Source organism: Artemia sp. Qi Xiang Cuo, chromosome 3, assembly GCF_049724085.1.
Source record: "Artemia sp. Qi Xiang Cuo chromosome 3, ASM4972408v1, whole genome shotgun sequence".
NCBI classification, from domain to species: domain Eukaryota; kingdom Metazoa; phylum Arthropoda; class Branchiopoda; order Anostraca; family Artemiidae; genus Artemia; species Artemia sp. Qi Xiang Cuo.
Window position 1 is genome coordinate 55,036,138 of NC_142796.1, and position 21,927 is coordinate 55,058,064.

A 21,927-nucleotide genomic window follows, 5' to 3' on the forward strand; every position below is an offset into this window, starting at 1 on the left:
TTTTGGTTAAAGCGATTCTTAAACTCCAAACTATTGTAAAAACAATATAAAAAGAAATAAAAAAAACAACAACAAACATTTTGATGTAACTTTTAATAATCAGAGTGCAAAGAACATTAGAATCAACCCCACCCCCAGACCCATCTTAGACTTAATCATACCTGAAAACCATGATCTTTCAAGATATTTCTTTTGGTCGTTTCAAAATTACGAACTTTCGAGGACAGTACCACATTGTCGTCAGTGTTGCCACGCTCATTTGTGAAAATAAATAAGCGAAACTAATTTGATAAGATGACAACTTTATTCGTCCGTAAAATCTCAAAAATTAGCAATTTGCGGTAAATTTTGATTTTTCATTTAATTAATTCAAAAAACTTTTTGCAGAAAATAAGTTTTTCAAAAGAAAGTAAACAGATCCATTAAACCAAAAATGAACAAAATAGAATCAAATAGTCTACCAAGCATACAAATACCCCAAATCAGTATCAATAAATAAATGAAACCAAAAACAAACAGAAAGCACTGAAAGAGTTAATCCATGTATTATATCCTACTATTTTCACACGTGGTTAAAGAAGCAGAGTGGCTGTTCAAGTAACAGGCTAGCCTGCTAAAAGTCTGCTAAACCCGTTTATTTTTATCATGTTAAAGTCACGGATTTTAAGAAATACGCCCATTGATATCACAGTTTCCTTTGCTAATTTTTACTTTTTCAAAAGTTAACTGGCATTTGCTAAAGTCACACGTTTGAGAAACATTGACTGCATTTAGTTAAGTTTCCACTTAACGAACTCGAGCAATCAGATATAATTTTAACTGCCCTTGGTGTTTGGTCTCTGTGAGTTCAAAAGGTAGCGCTAAATGGCGTCTGTTGTTTGTTTCTCCAAGACAAAAAGCCTGTGTTATTAAGAAGGTCTTATTCCAGTTTATTCCCCACTTTCCACGTTTCATAAAGAAATTATGTGAACTTTAGTTAACAAAAGAGGAACAGTCAAACTTTTCTTGTTTTAATTAAAGTACCAAAGACAGCAAAAAATGGAATCTGATTTTTTAAATTGAATTAATGAATGAAATGTTTTATTAGCCATCAACCCACGGAGTGAAAACGATTAAGTACAAAAAGAGAGAAAATAAGAAAATAATTACTATACACAAAAACTAAAAACACCGATTACAAACAAACCCAAAAAGAAGACCCATCCAGAGGTGATCCATCTTTTTACTACACAGGTAAGAAGCCAGGTCAACACTAACAATAGAATAGGCTCACCAATCAAATATTTTCAGGCTAGTGCATTAAACGTACTCTTTTATATACTGTATATGGAATGTCAAACTGAAGATGCTACAGTTTCCGGGACAGATACCCGCCAGACTGGTTATTTCAAAACACCGCTATTAAGAATTGGAATGCAAAGAGTAATTTTCATTGTGTTATGATATTTAAACTGTTGTTTTTTGGGGTTTAGGGGGGGGGAGGTAGTTAAATTAGGTTATGCATTTAATATTTGGTATGCTTTTCCCCCCCCCCCCCCTCCTAATGTGCAAATATATAGCCCAAATTTGTTCCTAAACTATTATATATTCCTCCTATTTTATTTGTTTCATTAGCATTAACCAAACTTGACTTCTTTAGAAGTATATAAAAGAGTACGTTAAATGCACCAGTACCAATATTTTTTTTTTATAAGGAAACGATTTCGAGACCAACTAGGGGGTTGAAGAAGGAACTTAGCAAATTTAGGGAACTGTTTTCTAATCTCTTTCTTTTCCGTGGCTGTCAGTAGTACCCATAAATTGAATGAAAAGTGACGAAACAACAACCGGAAAAACAAGAGCGAATGCATTGGGAATATATAATTTGGACTATATACTTGCACATTAGTGGGGTTGGGGGTAAAGTATAGACCTAGCGGGGCTGCATGCAAAATGTGTTAGCTACAATTATTCGGTAAATTTGCAGGTGGCACAATAATTTAGCTAGGATGAAAATGAAAATGTCATTTGATGCCTTTTTTATGCTCTTTCATAATACAATAATCGCTTCTGTCGCAAATTGCATCTTGAGCCCTTAAAGTGGCCCCGAAGGTATTTTATATGAATTACGAAAGAGCATAAAAAAACATCAAATGTTTTCACTTTCATCCTAGCTAAATTATATTGCCCACTGCAAATTTACCTTGAACTTTTGGATTCTGGCTAGACACGTGTCTAGACATAGGATTCTAGCTAGACACGCTTGTGAACGCCGCTTAATAAATGAAGCTTGAATTGTTATAAATAAGTATTTTCGGAATATATTACTCTTGAACAACTTATTTCTAAACTAGTGATAGGTTTTTAACCACTTTCAGTAACAATTAGTGTTGATAGCTTCTTTGTGTGGTTACAAAATGAAATACCTTCGGAACCCCTTTAAGGGCTCAAGATGCAATTTGCGACAGAAGCGAGTATTTTATTATGAAAGAGCATAAAAAAAGGCATCAAATGACATTTTAACTTTCATCCTAGCTAAATTATTGTGCCACCTGCAAATTTACCAATTATTCTGCATATTATGAAGTGAGAATACTTTTCTTAACATGTTTCCTTCTCAACAGCCCATAATTTAGACCTATACCCGAGTAACTTATAACGAGTAATGGAAAAAATAAAATAGTATCTGCATATCATTATTAAATCAAATTAATAAGTAATCCCATATGGTCTAGTGGCTAGGATAGCTGGCTTTCACCCAGCAGGCCCGGGTTCGATTCCCGGTATGGGAATTTTTTTTAACTCTTAAATTTTCCCACACTAGAAGCTCTAAACCTTTTTTTAATTTGGTCTTAGATTTGTTGTTTAACATGGCTTTTCATCAAAGATCAATATCATTATATAAAAATGTGGGCCTGGGGAAAACAGAAGACCAGACAAGGGTGCTGCATATCCAGTGTGGTAACGCTTGCTAGTGCAACTCGTTTCATTTACTCTTGAATCTTCGCACACTAGAAGCTCTAAACCATTTTTTTCAAATTTGGTCTTAGATTTGTTGTTTAACATGGCTTTTCATCAAAAATCAATATCATTATAGAAAAAAGTGGGTCTGGGGAAAACAGAAGACCAGACAAGGGTGCTGCATATCCAGTGTGGTAATGCTTGCTAGTGCAACTCGTTTCATTTGCCATTCCTAATTTCCTTAAAATTTTTATTTTGAGAGGAATGCCAGCAAGTCGTATTACCGTTATATGTGTTGATAAAAAAGAGTCAAAATTTATGAATTATCTGGTTTTCTTTGATTAATACTTATTAAGAAAACAGCTTCATTTTAAAAGAGCAAGTCAGTTTAGGATGTCGAAAAGGTTCTACAGACCCAAGTCATAAAATCTTTGCATGGAAGGGATTGATCAGCTGCCAAGAAGATGAGTCAAGGTTAAACATAAAACCTTTGATTTCAAAGGGCCCCCTTTTGGGGACCCTTTAGTAAAGTACGATGTAGCCTCTATGTATTTATTTTTAGACCCAGTAACTTTGTATAGAAATGACGGTCGGAGAAACTTAAGAGAGGGCTCATTCGATTGGGTATTAAAATTTCTTTTTAAGAGTAAACACCTGCATTTTTCGGAAATTACGTACTTCAGGGGGCTTAAAATGCCGATGAATGCAAATACTACGACAACAAATCGAACTTTTATAATCTAATCCATTGTAGATCAAGCTCGACAGCATTATGTGAATGCCGCAAAGAATTCATTGTTCATTCATAACCTAGGGTCCCCATTGATGCGATTTTTTGTACACAAAACGGCTAACGGATAGTGGATGCCAATAATTTTGTTTTCCCCAGAGCCACTTCATATGGAAGGGGTCGTCGTATAAACTTCGGAGGGACCTCATTTGATTGTAAATTGAAAGTCCTACTGACCTTTTTAAGAGTCAAAGACGACCAGAGGGCAACAGGTCCCCTAACACGCCCTTTTTTCTAAAAAATCATCCGATCAAAATTTTGAGAGCTATATTGTTCAAAATAGTCCAAAGATCAAATGACTATGCCTCCGGCGTTGACATAGTCCCCTAGAGCCATCGGAGCAAGGACTTTAGGGGCGCCAAGAGGGATGCCAAACACAACACACTATGTGCACGCTGGTTGTCAAAGGGCAAAATTAGCTACATCTAAAAAGCCGATGAGGGAATTAAGTTGAAAGTTTCAGGGTATGTTAAGTGGATGTTGAAGAGCGATCAGAGGGCAACCAGCCTCCTGCCCCCCCCCCCCTTGTCTGTTTAAATGCCCCTCTATTCAAAACTGATCAAAATTTTGAAAACGCCGATCCGTTTAACATAGTCAAAAAGTCCAACAACTATATCTCCGGGGATGCCATGCCCCCCACGGCTCAAGGGCAAGAACTGTAAATTATGGCATTAGAAAAAGGGGGAGTGTTTGATTCTAGGTGTGTCTGAAAAGGCTAAGGGTATTAAGGTAAAACTTTTGGGAGTATGTTAAACTAAATAAAAAGGCACTATGTGTATCCTGTTTATAAAAAAGCCATACCTCCAAGACCTTTAGAACAGCTGAGGGTATTAAGTTGAAACTTTCAGTTTCAACTGAATGAACAGTTTGGGTTGATTCTTTGTGCGGAATATTCTTTTTTTTATGTCGATCTACTAAAAAAAATTCGGCCATAAAGGCACCTCAGTTTAGGTTTTAGAACCAAGGAGCCTCAACCGGAAACAGATCAGATTCCATTCATTATTTACGTCCTATTTTGTTTAACAAATCTTAAGTCTTTTTAATAAGCGAGCTCAAAACGCATGTGTTTATAGTCAGTGATCCAAGGCTCGCTGTCGTTCAAAAGGGAAGGGGTGGCTCACATCAGCTGCAGTTAGTTTGAGGGTGGATTCTAGGGTAATCGGGGGAACTTACAACGAATATCGGGGTGCACAAGTTCGTACATATGTAAAACATGGTCATTTTAGCCTATAAAGTCAAATTTGGCCTATAGCGACGTCGTACCTCTCTTGATTTTTTTACATGGTAAAATAAACTGAAAACTTTATAAACTTGACATATTCTGAATTCTAAGAAGAATTAATTTACCTGGTATTTTTAGTTCTTCCCCAGAATCTCCATTTTTTTAGTTAACCCCTATTTAATTTTGAAAATAATGTTTTTTAATATACTTTTTCTTAGTTTTTTTGGTTTTTCTAAAATCTTTGCCTACATAAGCATATTCTTTTATGGTGTATTTGAATTCTGCTTGTAGTTAAAAATCAAAATATGTGCCTATTTTCCAAAAAATCTTAATTCTTGAGCAATTCTTTATTATTTGTAAATATCGTCATAGCTTTCAGAAATTATCCTACAATGACCAAGTTTTTTTTTCAAATGTATTTTAGCTGTTAAAAAAATGAAAACGAATCTACAAGAATTTATAATCGTTTGAACAAGAAAATCCTCCCCCCCCCCCGAAAAAAGAGAAAATTTTCTAAATAGTGGTGTTTTACTCGAAATATTTTCAACACAACCTATAATTTTTATCTCATCAAACAATAGATCACTCTTTTTTGAATCAAATCTTGTCTTTATTTTATACATCTAATATTTTTAACCAGGAAAAAACAAAAAACAACAGGTGCGTTGTTCTGCGATCGTATGCGCGAATTTGGTTTCCATAGCAATAAAAAAAAACTGAGCATTTTACATATCAGGAATTTTACTTTAAGTTAAATTTACCGTCTTGATACCTTACATATTGGATGCAGCTACGATCTAATTGGCTTCCGATTCGTTCGAGATTGAAAGTTTTTGAAAGGAGAAAAGTGTCCCGGACGGCAGGTTTTCTTGCCCTCTTTGCAAAGAAGAGGAGGAAAATTTGGAGCATTGTCTGAGTCGTTGTCCAGGTCTTTTGGGGGTTAGGGAAAATTTATTTAGGAATGATGGAGTGCTGCTTCCTGATGCCTTGAGAAGTACGTCGTCATTTATTTGTCTAGTGGGAAGATATCTTGATGAGTATTTTGTAAAAAGAAGAGGGTAGTTTTTATTTTATTTTTATTTTTTTTTCTTTATTATTGTGACGAGTGCTGTAATTTGTTAATCTTGTATGTTATTTGTGTACACGGCCACATTTTGGCTTGAAATACACGTTATCTTATCTTATCTAATCTTATCGGGTTTTAATTGCACAAAGTAGCGAAAGTTGCAACATAAAAGGAAAGGATTTAGGATATTTATCTGATCTAGCTAAAGGTAAGGATTCTGGCAACAGCAATTTTAGGGGGGCGTCAGTTGTCTTGCATGAGGTACGCCATGGTTTCTAGCCTAGTAATGTTGTTTCATTGTTGCGTTTCCATTCTTGTGTTACAATTGTTGTGTTTTCTTCTGACATTCAGTTTGTTCCGTTTCCCGTTTCCATCCGACCGAGGGTTCCACAACTTGGGACTGATGTACATTCTATGCCCAAATTAATCAAGATTCTCCGATTTTTATTTTATTGCAAAATTTAGTGATGAATTTTGATTTTTAACGAGGAACTATTTTCTACAGGTTGCTCGTCAACGTCTCCTGCAGACTTCGGAAGAACTGTTGATATGACTGGTGCGTCGAGCGGAAGTTTCGGGAGGATTCCCCGAAAAAGGACCCGACAGATGGAAACCGACAACTCTATTGGCACTTAAGCCAGTCAACATGCCTGGAAGGTTAAAATCCCAACGAAAACGCGACGTTGAGACTCTGCTTCCTTACTTTCTTTGTTTGAAAATAGTTACGAGATCCGGTAGCCTTCTCGGTGACGAACCTCGACCTCTGCTTGGCGCTTTGTAGGTTATGTCCTACGAAACTTCTTGAAGTGGAATTTGAAGAGCCAACTCCCGGTTGGAAAACCTTCAACGCAAGAATCGTTTCTTTCTGGTGTAGCAAGACCACCGTAGGTTACTTACCCTTGCGTCCCTATTCACCAACATTCTGTGAAGTCGTAGCCTCTGCCAGTAGTATCTGTCAAAAAACAGCAGCGAAGCTTGGAAACAAGTACACAGTCATCAGTCAGGATCTAGCTGTTTATGAAATAAGCTATGGCCTTCGAAAATCCCAGCACGTAAAATTCTCTGTTCTCTTATTGGGTGATTTTCACAAGCTCATGAACAATTTGAAAGCAGTTAGATCTCTCATGGATGGAGCAGGACTAAAAGAAGTCATTGCTGCGGCAGAGCTTCTCAGGGAAGGTACTGCCAATAAGGTCCTTTCAGGAAAGAATATGTACCAGGCACTTCACGCTCACTTCCAGGTCTACGAAAGAATGAACGCACTCTAGTGGGAGGCATTTGGGAATCGGCTTGAAACATCCTGCTTCGTTTTAGTGCCTTCTACAGTCGAGAAATTTCGAATCCTGAGTGATGCAATTGAACGTTTCAAAAGTAAAACTAGTTTTGAAGCATATAAACAGATAGGAAATGCGTTGGACAGTATTGCTCCGCTTTTCTCGAAGTACAACGAGTCCAGATCTACCATAAGGAATCATAGCCTCTGGATCAACTATTTAGATCTTATCTATACTGGGAACAACTATCTTTATGCTGAAAGAGCTGTAGACTAGGGATCACACTTAAACGCCACAAAAGAGATGATTCCGATTCTCTTCGCACCTGGAAACGATAAATACGCCACAGCCGCGCTTAAAAATCTAGAAGAAATGCTACGCCTGCCTGAAAAAGCGCCAGAAACTCACAGAGAGTTTGTGAGTGGCAATTTTGTTGTTAGGAAAACAACCGAGCCGTTTTGCAGCATTGCATGCGATCTGGCTTTAGAATCGACTGTGAATCTGGACATCAAAGGTCATCGAGCAGTTTCTGGTATCGTTGGTGCGACAACGAATGAAAATGCCCGGGATCGATAGCTGGCTACTCTCCCCTTTCTTGCAGCTGTCACCAGAACGCTGAAAGCAAACCTGAATATGGATGGCGAGATAATAAAATATCATGAGAATACCATCGCATCTACAAGCCTGATAATAAAAGGCAGAAATCAGAATATAGATTCTGTGAATTTGTTCGGAAACCTATCCAAGACAACGAAAACAGAGCTTCAAAATTTTATGACAAATGATACACCTCCAAAAGCCATAGCAAATAGTCTACTGAACCTCCGAGAAATTGGCTTCAAAGCCATGAGCTCGTATCTCGAAGAGACATTCACGAAAGTAAAAGTTGGCATAGTACAAACTTTCGCCTCTGTTGCCAAAAAGGAAAAAAGAAAGAGCCACAAAAAAATATTTTGGGGAAACTGAGCTGCTTAAACCAGCTCTGCGTCTAGCAAATTCAACACAAACTTCGTCCCTCTGTGAGCTGCTGAAGTACGAGCTACATCCATATCCGGCCTCACTTGCAGTATTATCATCAAGTCGTAGGGAGCCTCATTAAGGTACTGGCACACAATAAACGCAGCCTTGAGCTACACTCTGTATCAGTCTGGCTTGCAGTCATGGCCAAAAATGATTCAAACTTCACTTTATGAAAGCTTTCATTGATTCGATTATATAACTGATGTCATGAGTATCAAAAGGTGTTATCCAACAGAACAAAATGAGACGCAAGCAGATTTTGGAATAAGAGTTTACGATGGGATTCTTAGGAACATACCCAAAGCTTGTCAGTCTATCCATTTGGTTGGTGACAGGTATGACGGTCTTAGTGACGATAGAACCCGTGATGACTACTCGTTCAACCTCGAAGAAGCATCTGAATTTGGAAAATGAAAATTAAATCCTAGAGGAAATATTTTCAGCCCGTTTACTTCCTCTGGAAAAGTTGGAACATTCTGCGACGGGATTTTCCGTAGCTACTAAGCCAAAGGTTGATTGTTGCAATTTCTTTTCGAGGTCTTGGAGTACAAAATTTCGAATCGTCTGATGGTTCATCTAGCTGTAGGGTTCAAGAGTTGACATAGAGCTGTTACCGTAACGCCCCATGGAAGCTCCGTTGATGACGATCTCCCGTCTTGCCATGGGGAAGCAGACACGCGGGTGTTATACCATACAGCAGTTGCCGCAAGACGAAAGAGCACACTTGCGATAATACAAGCGCAACGATACGGATATCGTCTTACTATCTGCATACTACTTCCAGTATATTGCTAGTCTCGGCCTCAAGCGGCTCTGGGTTCAGTTTCGGTCCTACTGCATACCTGTTAATACGGCAGCACAAAAAATGGGAACAAAACTTTGCAACATTTTGAAGCTTATGCCGGGCTCTCCTAGATGTAACAACACAAGCTTTCTGCATGAAACCGCAAAGATCTACTTTTTTTGACCTGCGATGTCTTCTGAAACTTTGTCGGAGTCTTTAGTTGATAAAGTTTGAGTTCTTGCAGAGAAGCTATCTTCTGTGCTAAATAATGCTTTAGTCAATATCTATAAGTAGCTTGTGGTTACAGTGTATGGCAGAAGTGCGTCTAACTTCAATAGTATGAATGATCTTTGAGCACATTTGTACCCAAGATTGGAGGATTTGTAGCGTTTAATTCCAACTGATATCTCGTTACTGCTTTATTTGAAAAGGTACATGTTCCGATAACTGATGTGGATCCAAAGCCACAAGCACTGCTTTAATTTATCTCTGGCTACCAATATGGGCTGGAGAATTGAAGATCATGAACTGAAGCCAGACCAAGTTTCTGCGAGGCCGCATGGGCTAGCATCGCTTTCTTTTTGCAACTGTGACAAGACGAGGTGTGGGTCGCACTACAAATGCTCCAAAATAGGTTTCTGTGACAGCGCATGCAAGTGTGGAGCTGACCCCCAAAAATGTCTACTTTCCGATGTGAATCAGAACGAGTCCGAAGACGAAGATGAAGAAGAAAAAGAGATCTGAGCCACCGTTTCATGTTCACTTTTTAATATTTGATTTTTTATTTGTTTTGATATTAAACTGCTCATGCAGTCGTCTAAACCTTACTTTCAGCTGATCATGACAGTTACCGTCTACTACATCACTGGCCGTTGACCCAATCTAACCGATTGAATCATTGGCCCCTGCTATCCTGGGATTGAAAGTAAATAGTATCTTAAGTCAGCCTTAGTCACCTCTGCACCACACGTTAACACGGCTTCGCCACCTTGAGACTCGTATATGAGCCTACGTAAGCCAGGTGGTATCTACTACTACAGAAAAAATAAATAGTTGCTCAAGAATTAAGATTTTTTTGAAGAGGCACATGGTTTGACTCGTGATGACGAGCAGAATTCAAATAAAGCATAAAAAAATATAAAAAATTCGCGCATGCGATCGCAGAACGAGGCATCTGTTTTTTGTTTTTTTTCCTGTTGAAAAATATTAGTTGCATACAATGTAAATACATGATTTGATTCAAAAAAGAGCGATCTATCGTTTGGTGAGATATAAATTACAGATTGTCTTGAAAATATTTCGTGTGAAACGCCACTATTCAGAAAATTTCCTTTTTTTGGGGGGGGGGGGGGATTTTCTTGTTCAAACGCTTATATATTCATGCAGATTCAAGTCTCGACTTTGTTTTTAGTTAACAACATGTAAGAGACATCCTGACGGTTCGAATGAAGTGCAGTTTGATTCGTTTTCTTTTTTTTAGCAGCTAAAAAAAAAAAAAAATTGTTGGCCAATTTCTGAAAGCTATGACGTTATTTAGAAAAAGTAAATAGTTGCTCAAGAATTAAGATTTTTTTTTAAAAAGAGGTACATGGTTGGACTCGTAATAACGAGCAAAATTCAAATAAAACATAAAAGATATACTTATGCAGGCAAAAATTTCAGAGAAACCGAAAAAACTAAGAAAAAGTATATTTAAAAACCTTGTTTTCGAAATTAAATAAGGATTAACAAAAAAAAAAAAAAAAAAAATTGTGGGGAAAACTAAAAATACCAGGTGAAAGTACTGGTTCTTGGGATTCAGGTTATTCAGGATTCAGGGATTCAGAATCTGTCAGGTTTATAAAGTTTTCAGTTTATTTTACCGTGTAAATAAAATCAAGAGCCGTATGACGTCGTTATAAGCCAAATTTGCTTTTATAGGCTAAAATGATCATGTTCTATACGCGTGCGTAACTTGTGCACCCCGATATTCGTTATCATCGCTCCCGATTACCCTAGAATACACCCTCAAACCAACTGCAGCGAATGTGAGCCACACCTTGAAAGATAACGGTCCCTGGATCATTGAGTATTAAAAGATCACCAAAGACACCAAAAACAGCTTTATGCCCACATTTTCAAACGTTCCATAGGAAGTGTTTCAGATAAACTAGATCAAAATTCGCAAAAATATGGATTTGACCTCTGAGCAACCTTCATTTGCAAGGTTATATATTTGGATGAAGCAAGCACTATGGTTGCTGAGTGGGAAATGATGGTGAGATTTCAATTACTTCTGACAGCGGAAAGATATCTTGTTTATTATACTTTATTTTATTTTGAAAAGCAAACGTACCAAATAAGCCCCTTTTCGCGAAACACTGTCGTGCAGAAGTTGAATTTTAAATATTTACTATTCTAGGCAGTAAATCTTTTTTAACGCTTCATTTAACTTCGTCTGTTTAGATAGATCAAAGCTAAGAAGATCAAATATTGAAAAAAAAACAAATATTGGTGCCTCTACATGAAATTTTACAGGTGATATTCATTAGTATAAAGTATAAAAAGTTAGTGAAGTATGAATAAAAAAATCACTTTTCTGCACATAATATTTACTAAGACGAAATAGAGTAAGAAAAACGATTTTATTTCCAAATGGAGAAAGTAGATAACATTTTTGGCTGCTACCCAAAAAGACTCCAATTTTTTATGACTAAGAATGAAACTGTGGGGCAGAAGCAACATATTATATAAATATTCAAGGTCGAATTCTCAAGCCCTTGCCACACAACGCTTTCATTTTTAATAAGAGAACTTTTCACTTTTCTGGGTAGCAGAAATTTATTTTTACTTATTTTTTTTTAGTATTTGCAGATCAAAGGAGTTTGTCTCATTTCTACTTTACCCAGTTTCGTTCTACTCTATACCCAGATGCGCAGAGAAGGCACACACGAAGAATTTTTTTTCTTTTTTCTTTTGGGGGGGGGGGGGGGGGGTAATAATAATAAAAATTGTGGGAGGAGGCAAGATTAAAAAAGGAAAGTCGGATAGCCCGCCATCCTCATTGGTTGACAAAACAGCCAATCATGTACATTCTAGCCCCAGGAAATCAAATTTGAACATACCTGATTCTTTACAGCTTCGTACAACAGTTCCAATCGCTTCTTCAAAACTAACACAATCCCATAGGCCATCGCATCCCAGAATTAAAAAATCTGCACCATCTAAACTTGTCCCAGTAATCTCAGGGTCAGAGCATATAAAAGGTTTCATTTGTTTATCGCCAATGGCTCGAGACACGGACAACATTCCGTTGACCCGGTATACACCATCCCAATGAGACACCATGCCTCCTAATGACTCGACTCTTTTCACTTCATCCTAAAACGAACAAAGGTCGATGACATCGACTGACGTAATTTTAAAAGCGAAAAAAATAGAACCATCTAAACAGAGATCCTTTTATACTAAGGTTTTTGAATTACGCCTTAAAGGAGGTGTCTGCAAAGAATTAAAATAAAAAGAAGAAAAATACAACATAAAATATATACTTCGTGTAAACAATTTACAGTTTCTTCTTGAAAATTAAATATGGCCCAGGTCGTTAATATTAGTTTGCAAAAAGCATAATGCAATTTTTTTAACTTTCATTTAATCAAGGATGCTCGTGTTACCTAGAAATAGAGAACTAAAAATAGTCCTTTTGTACTAATATTTATCGCCGTATTTAATATATGGTTATATTTAATATATGGTATATTTAATATTAACATATTCAATATATGGCTTCGTTCGGTGGAGAAGAGACAGTTTTTCATCTCCTTCGCAAAACCCCTTTAATTCTATTTCATTCGGCAAACCCTTTTACATATTTATGCCGATTAAGTATTATATACTATAGACAATCAAATTAAACTCCAATACGTTGTTCAAAATATTTAGCACAGACACTCTTCTTCAGCGAAATTTATTACAACTATTCCAAGCATTTGTGACGTCATTCATACGACAAAGTTTTTGTAAAATTAAAGCCATAAACGAATTTTCTCAAGTCGTAACTTGAGAAAAGTTACGACTTTTCTCAAGTTAACTTTTCTTGAAAGATCTAGGGATTCAATTCAATTCAAGGGATTCATCTTGGATATGAAATACCACCCTACTGAGGAGGTTGTCAACTTCGCCTCCAAAAGACAATAACTCTTAGTTCCTTGGTATCCGCTGGAAACTTGCACTCCCGCCTGTAATTTTAAGTTTCTGGATTTTATGTGACCATGGGCTAGGTCATGCTTAATATACACTGCATAAAAATATTATTATTTAAAATATTTTTTTTGTAAATTTATAAATTGTAAAGTTCATTTACATTGGATTTGAGACTTCATATATTAAATTTTATAGAATTGAAAGTAAAATAAGAATATATACCTCTAACAAAAAAAAAAATATAAAAAAATAAAGCCATTTTCTCAAGTCGTAACTTATCTAGATTGTTTTTTCAAACAGATAAATGGTAGTATGCCAGTTTTCAGAAGAAATTATAGGGTCGTATAGATAAGTAAATAAATATACATATAAAAATTATTTTTCGTTTGATTAGGCAAGATAGTGCTGTTCGTATCTTATCTTTAAGCTAATGCAGTCTCATTTTTTAGTAATATTGTCGAGACTACACTGCGAACTCTTGTTCTAGTTACCAAAAAGGAGGAATTTTATTTATAATTTTGCTGCCTTGATAAACACCGTCCTAATGAGGCAACATGTCTGCTAATGAATCGAACTTTTCATTTCATCCTGGAACAAAAAACATGACGCTGATGTTGACTGCCATTATTCAAATCGAATGCCAAAAAAAAAATTCCAACCATCTAAACAGAGATCCACCACCAGAGAGGTTTCCCAGTTACGTAATAAAACGAAGTATCTAAAACTACGATCCAAAAGTCTATCTCGTTTTAGCATTGAACGGACTAAAAAAGAAGAAAGAAGAAGATTGAAAATTAAGTATGAAATTAAATTAGATTGAATTAAATTAAATATAAAAAGAAGATTGAAAATTAAATATGCCCATGATTGCTTAATCTTAGCTTAAAATAACTAATTCCAAATCTTTAAATTTATTCCGTCAAAAATATTCGTGAGACGGAACAAATATGCATTTTAAAAATGGACAAATTCCTATCAAATCCCCAAAACATCTAAGGAATTTAGAAACATATTTCATCAACTTTTTAGTTGTCCTTGGTAAACCCCGCCCAAATGAGGCATCATGTCTAATAATGATTCGGCACTTTTCCATTCATCCTGGAACGAAAAAAGGGCAGCAATATCAACAACATTTACTTGAAACGCGGTATATTTCAATGCAACTATTAAACTGTCGTGACAAATGAACTTAGAGCGGGAAAACACAACGGAACACAGCGGAACGATTTGACCGAGAACACAAAACGGCCATTTTTAGCGCGAAAACAAAGCAGTGCAAACCTAATGTAAGACTCATTTTTGTTTTTTATTTTAGTTCCCTCGGCTACTTAAGGGATGCTATTTATAATTTGTTGCCTTGGTAAACACAGCCCCATTGAGGCACCATATCTCCTAATGAATGAACTCTTCACTCTATTCCAGAACAAGAAAAGGGCGATGATATTAACCGCAGCAGCTGATATCATCGTCGCAACAGTTTTACCGTCATGACATCTTCACAGCGTTTTCCTATCTTATAATATGCTTATAAGAAACATATTATATGCAAATTATATCCTAATAGGTCCGTTAAACCATCACTATACATGAAGTTGCAGTGGAAAACAGATGAAATATGACAGAAGACACAAAACGGTTACTTTCACTGCGAAAACAAAGACGTGTGACCCTAGGATAACACGGATTCTTTTTTTTTTTTTTTGCTTTTTTAGTTCCTACGGTTACTTAGGGGATGTTATTTGTAATTTTGCCGCCTGAGTAAACCCCACCCCTTTGAGGCACCATATCTCATAATAATTCAACTCTTTTTGCTTTATTTTGGAACAAGTAACGGGCGATGATATCAATTGCAGCAGCTTAAAGCATATTATATTCGAATATAAATTCCAAGTTGCAGCAGAAAAGAGATGAAATATGACAGGGGCTAAATTCAACACAAAACTGCTACATTCAGCACGAAAACAAAGCTGTATGAATATCGGATAACATTGTATTTTTTTTTTTATTTATTCTCGGGTTACTTAAGAGATTTTATTTATAATTATGTTGCCTCTTCCCCTTTACTTCCTCGTTGGAGATAGCAAAAACTAAGAAAAACAAGCATTTGCCCTTTGGATAGCCCATTTCCTCATGTTAGTGCTTTAAGGGATTTCCTTTCAAAGCCCTTGCCTGGCCTTCTCCTCATGCTTACCGAGTACGAGTAGTTTCAACATTGGTAACAGATTTTCATAACCCCTCTTAAAAAAGAAAGATGGAAAGCCTGGTATTGAAGGTGTTCACCCAATTTCTCTCACTCCTATATTCTCAACATTATGAAGGATTACTGAAGATTGTCTTTCAGAGGAGAGCGATGAAATCTAAAAAATAAATTTTGCGCTATCACACCTAAACCTCGTATATTGGCAAAAAACCATCTGCTAACCTTCTCCCGGTCTCCTCCTGAAGATTGTTTAAAGGAGAAAATTATACGACACAGCCTGTACTGTTTCTGGAATTGATGAAGACAAGTGTCAAAAATAATTCGACTCTCGCATTCAATAGACTAGTAACATGGTTTACGGTCAATAAGCTAGCTTTGAATACTTTAAAAAATAAACTTATGGTATATTCGAGTATATCACGGACATTTATCTGATGTTGATTGAGTAAAGAAAAACACGTTTTTTTCAACTGGAAGTAAGGAGAAACATTACAACTTAAAACGAACAGAAATAATTCCGCATATGAGGTGGGTTGCTCTCTCCTCTCAATACCTCACTCTTCACGCTAAAGTATTTTAGAACTTTAAAAAAAACCTACTTATGCTACTTAGACAGCCCTTGTGTTTCAGGGGCCGTTGTTAAAGAATTGGGACAAAAAGTCAAACTTTAGCGTAAAGAGCAATTCATAAGGGGGTGACTCCCCCCACCTCTACAGGGGTTTTACGAAATAATTTCTGCTTGCTTTAAGTTTTAATGTTACTCCTTATTTTCAGTTGAAAAAAGCTTGCTTTCTTATTCAATTTCTGAGTTTTTCAAATAATGCCGGTAAATCCCTCTCCCCTCCATGTAAAATTCCCTCCCCCACAAAAAAATCCTCAAAGTAAATTTACTCCAACTTAAAATATCGGCTTGGCCTTAATACGATGTAAAAACACGAACAAGAAAAAAAAGAAGCAATGGATGTACCTCTCTTGTTGGCCGATGAGGGTTCACCAATACTTGCACCTTGCCACTGCGGGATATAATAGCTTGAGAGTCACCAGCCCATGCAATGAACAAATCGTTACCATACAAAAGAGCACATAGTGCTGTTGTGCCACACTTTAATGACTGAAAGAAACAGGATTTGAAAATTAGTTGTGTAGATTTTTGGTTCGTTAGTCATTTCAATGAAAGACACAAGCAGATGTAAAGTCGTATTTTGTGTTTCATCATAGATTGTGCTACTTATATTATTATTGGAGATGACATTAAGTAGCTTTCACACAACGTACGTAACTTAAAACAAGTACTAAGCTACGTTACGCTAACTATAACCTTTAACACAAGTCCTTTCCCACTACGTTAACATAAAAATCCATGCTATCATAATCATCGTCCCAAATCTTTCCAATCATCGCAGGCAAAATTATTCGAAAATGAAAATATGAAAAGGATATTCAAGCTCTGATCAAGCGTGAAAGGCTTTCAATAAACATTTACTAATTTCTTCTCAAAATTCATTAATTACTTATCTAGGAATTTCATTTTGCTGGTACTATGTCGACTGTTCCATAATTTAGCATAAGCTTACGTCATGTAAATTCTAAGTAGACCTCGAATCTACTTCGCACTGCCTACGTTACGGGCAAAATGTACTTCCTAAGATTGAATAACGTCTTATGCTATGATTCAACAGCGCAGTTTGAAAGGGCCATTAAAGTATATTTGGCCTTATGCAACGTTATACAGCATTTCTAAAAAAAAAAAAAAAAAAAAAAACGTCAAAAGCACCTGAGAGCTGATGCTCAGGTCTGCTAGTCACAAGGCCTTTTCCCCCAAGGGGAGGGCGGAGATCCTTGAGGTAAGAATAGTCATCAAATAAACACAGCTATATCCCGCTGTAGGCAGTTAGGCGTTACGACGAGTTATTGACTTATTGAGTGAGCCTAAAATAAGTTCAGGTTAGTAAATAGCCAAAAATAACAAAGTTTTTGAGTGCACTACTTGTTTTTCGTCTTTCAGTACTTTTTTTTCACCGCTAAGATAGTGGTTTTTACAAAGTGGAGTGACAACCCCGTTTTTGGGTTACTACTTCACCTACCTAAAAGAATTCAGATAGCTATAGCTGTATTTTATTTTAAGGCATAAACAAATAAGTAGAACAAAAGGGAAATTTTTATACAAGACAGTTGAACGCAACATTAAATGAATATTTTGACACTATATCCAAGGGCCGTCTTCATCAAAACAGACAAATAGAATAAAAACACTATAAAAGAAACTTACATTAAAATTAAATCATTAAAACTGAAAGGTTTTTTTAAAAAAAAAAATGTTTTAAAACAGCCCTAATATCATTAATTCAAGGAAGTTCAACCAGAACTGGTACTCCAAACGAAGTGGACAGAGAAAAAGTCATTCAGATGGAATTAAAATGCTTACAGACAAGCTTTTAAAGCTAATCTCGCCTTCTTGGCAGCCAACCTAGATGGTCTATTCGTAATAGGTTGGGTGGAGTTATTTACTGGTTTTTTAATATAATTAGTTAAATCATTTTTAATTAAATTAGTGTATAGGGCATTAAGCGAATATTCCCCCAAAGCTCTATTTAAAGGAGTATGGCTATTGATTTTTGTTTTAATTTCAATAACCTTACAAACGGCATGTTTTATAGCTAAACCATAGACAATAATGTAAGTTTATAAAAACAGCATTTTATGGTTCAGGTCATCAAATGTGTGGACGCTTCAAGCTAAATCAAAAGTAATATTTGTATTATTACAGTTTAAAGCTTTAGTTATTTCGTCTTTGTGTTGCTTTAGGTATTTTTATAAATTTTGGTTGGTTATACCAACATAAAAATGGCCACAGTCCCATGGTATTTGATAAACTAACTGGGGTTATATCTTTACCAGAATTTAAGAAATTCATGGTTTGAAAATTATTTGTAAATGCGACATAAAAATTATTTTGTGTGCAAACTTTTTTTAAACTTGTAGTGACATTTGGAATATATGGAAGGTAAATTATATTTGAGGGCTTGACGGGAACTACACATTGCAAAAGATCCATGATTTTACGACACTGTCTTGCAAATGTTTAGGTAATTATATTGTTAATTAAGACTATAGGATAACAATTTTCAAAGAAAATGTCTCTAGTAAAACTTATTTCATCTGTTATGTGAGACTAAGAGCAAATATGTAAGGCATGACTGACAAGAGATGTAGCTACCCCTCTTTTAACTTGTAGGGTTTTTTTAAATCCTACATTTTAAATCAAATCACCCCCCACAAGTTAAAAGAGGTGTTGTTACATCTCTTGTTGACCGTGCCCTAAACATTTTCTTTAAATTATATTTAAAGAAATTTGTTTCTTTAAATTATATTTGAGGGCTTGACGGGAACTACACATTGCAAAAGACTCTTAATTTTACGGCAGTGTCTTGCCAATCTTTAGGTTATTGTATTGTTAAATAAGACAAGAGGATAACAATTTTCAAAGAGTATGTCTCTAGTAAAACTTTGTACTTCTGTGATATGATGCTACGAGCAAATGTGTAAGGCATTACCGACAGAAGATGTAGCAAAACCTCTTTTAACTTGTAGGGTTTTTTTAAATCCTACATTTTAAATCAAATCACCCCCCACAAGTTAAAAGAGGTGTTGTTACATCTCTTGTTGACCGTGCCCTAAACATTTGCTAAAGAGTAAAGAGATGTAAATGAAAGTAATAAAGAAAAACAAAAGCACCGTAAAATTGTGCATTTCGAGTTCTTGAACCACTCTTAGACCCAGGAGAAACTCACTCCAATCTGCTCATAAAAAAAGGTCAAACTAGTTTGCATCTAAAAATTATAGTACAGAGGGTTAGAGTACGAATTCAGGAGAAATTTCTCATATAATTAGTGATTACAACAATTAAATAATATATAATTGTTGATCGAATTAATAAAATATCTTTATATGAACAAGAAACGAAAGATATAATATAATATAAATGGGTATAATAAAAAATGCATTTTATTACCTATTATTCCTATTCTGACGGCTTTAAAATTAATTACTCCTTATTGAGTAATCTTTAATTCCCAGCCCTTTTGTCAACTAGCCTGTATGGAAAAAAAGTCATTAATGAAAAGAAAACTTACTACTTCAAGGAAACCTTGGTCAGTTTCTTCAAAAGCCTGCCTTATTGCTTGATGTATATCATCAGGGAAATAGGGTGAACGAACCAGGTTATAATGCAAATGTGCTGCGGCATAAAACGCTGCATCTGTACCACCGTGACCGTCGAAAATTGCGTAGTAGCTTACAGGCACTGAGGTCTGTGAAAATATCACTATTATTTAATTATCAAAATTAGGACTATTATATTAGTTTATATCAAGTTATCTATGAGCAAGTCAGCCTTCGCATAAAACACTGCATCTGTAACACCATGACAGTCGAAACTTGCGTAGTAGCTTACAGGTCCTGAGATCTGTTAAAATATCACTATTATTTAATTATCAAAATTAGGACTATTATATTAGTTTATATCAAGTTATCTATGAGCAAGTCAGCCTTCGCATAAAACGCTGCATCTGTAACACCATGACAGTCGAAACTTGCGTAGTAGCTTACAGGTCCTGAGAGCTGTTAAAATATCACTATTATTTAATTATCAAAATTAGGACTATTATATTAGTTTATATCAAGTTATCTATGAGTAAGTCAGCCTTCACATAAAACGCTGCATCTGTAACACCATGACAGTCGAAACTTGCGTAGTAGCTTACAGGTCCTGAGACCTGTTAAAATATCACTATTATTTAATTATCAAAATTAGGACTATTAGCGATAAGACAAAAGCTAAAGCGAGATGGGCCGAACATTTTGAGAATTTGCTTAACCGAGATAGAGTTGCAGGAAAAAATATAGAGGAAAATGAAAAAGTTTGTGATACCTTGGATGTGAAGGAAGATTTGTTTTGTGAGGAGGAATTAGAAACAGTACTAAAAGGATTAAAGAATAATAAGGCTCCAGGTGCTGATAGGGTAGTAAATGAGTTTCTTAAATATGGTGGCTCTGAGGTTAGAAAGAAGTTATTAGAGATTATGAATATGATTTTTGAAAAAGGGGAAGTACCTAATGATTTTAGGAAAACCTTAATTAAGCCACTTTATAAGAAAGGTGATAAAAGTGAGTGTGGTAATTATCGAGGCATTAGTCTGGTCTCTGTAGGTAGCAAATTGCTTAGTAATATGATACTTTTTAGACTGAGAGATGCCGTAGACAAAGTTTTAAGAGAAGAGCAGTGCGGTTTTAGAAAAGGTAGAGGATGTGTTGACCAAATTTTCACTCTTAGGTTAATAATTGAGAAGTGCCTAAGTTTTCAAACACCTTTGGTACTCAGTTTTATAGATTATGAGCAAGCGTTCGATTCTGTTGATAGAGGAGCTGTAGTAAAGGTTTTATCCTTGTATGGTATACCAGACAAATACATTAAAGTGATTAGTGCTATGTACGAGAATAACACTGCTGCGGTTAAGGTAGGAAATGAGGTTAGCAGCTGGTTTTGTATTAAATCAGGAGTTAAGCAGGGTTGTGTTCTATCCCCCTTTATATGGATTATTTTGATGGACTTTGTTTTAAGGAGCACAGGAAAGGCAATGGGAGACCACGTAATCAAATGGGGAGGAAAAAGTCTCCTGGACTTGGATTATGCTGATGATTTAAGCATCCTAGATGAAAGTGTGAGCAAAATGAATGAAGTTTTAGAGGTTTTGCGAGTTCAGGGTGCTAGTATTGGTTTGAAAATTAATGTTAGGAAGACTAAGTCACTAAGGCTAGGAATTAGTGAAGATGAAAAGGTGACGTCGGGTAACGAAAAGGTTGATCAGGTGGGCAGCTTCACTTACCTTGGTAGTATTATTAGTAAAGATGGTGGGAGCAGTGAAGATGTTAAAAGTAGAATAGCCAAGGCTCAGGGTATTTTTTCACGGTTATAAAAAGTCTGGAAGAATAGGAAGATAAATCTGCAAACCAAGATTAGAATCTTAGAAGCTACAGTGATGACAGTGGTCAAATATGGCTCTGAAGCATGGACGCTCCGAAAAGCGGATGAAGATTTGCTAGATGTTTTCCAGAGAAATTGCTTAAGGATTGTTCTGGGTACCCGGCTGACTGACCGTATTTCAAACAATAGGCTATACGAAAAATGTGGTTCAATACCGCTTTCTAGGTCTATAATGAAAGAAAGGTTGAGGTGGTTAGGGCATGTTGTTCGGATGAAGGATGACAGATTGCCGAAGATTGTTCTTTTCGGCCAACCATCTAGGGCTAAACGGAAAGCAGGTCGTCCCCGTTTGGGTTGGGAGGACGTCATAAAGAAAGATTTAAAGGAAATGGGAACCTCGTGGGCGGGTGTAAAAAGGGAGGCTTTGAATCGGTTGGGGTGGAGGAGGAGCGTGCGTAGCTGTGTT

General features: G+C 36.0%; 1 protein-coding gene and 1 non-coding gene across 2 annotated transcripts in view; one reads left to right on the forward strand and one right to left on the reverse strand.

The window, feature by feature from the left end:
• The window catches only part of LOC148954294 (uncharacterized), a 180,416-nt gene that overhangs the window by 145,578 nt on the left and 12,911 nt on the right, over positions 1-21,927 (reverse strand). Inside the window, exons 4-6 of the mRNA XM_089086194.1 lie at positions 19,612-19,788; positions 16,446-16,589; positions 12,201-12,456 (exon numbers count right to left, since the gene is read on the reverse strand). Of these exons, the coding sequence (XP_088942320.1) occupies positions 12,201-12,456; positions 16,446-16,589; positions 19,612-19,788 (577 nt within the window). The remainder of the gene's footprint in view (positions 1-12,200; positions 12,457-16,445; positions 16,590-19,611; positions 19,789-21,927) is intronic.
• Positions 2,700-2,771, forward strand: TRNAE-UUC (transfer RNA glutamic acid (anticodon UUC)). The gene has a single exon. It is a non-coding gene; the product is annotated as a tRNA-Glu (tRNA).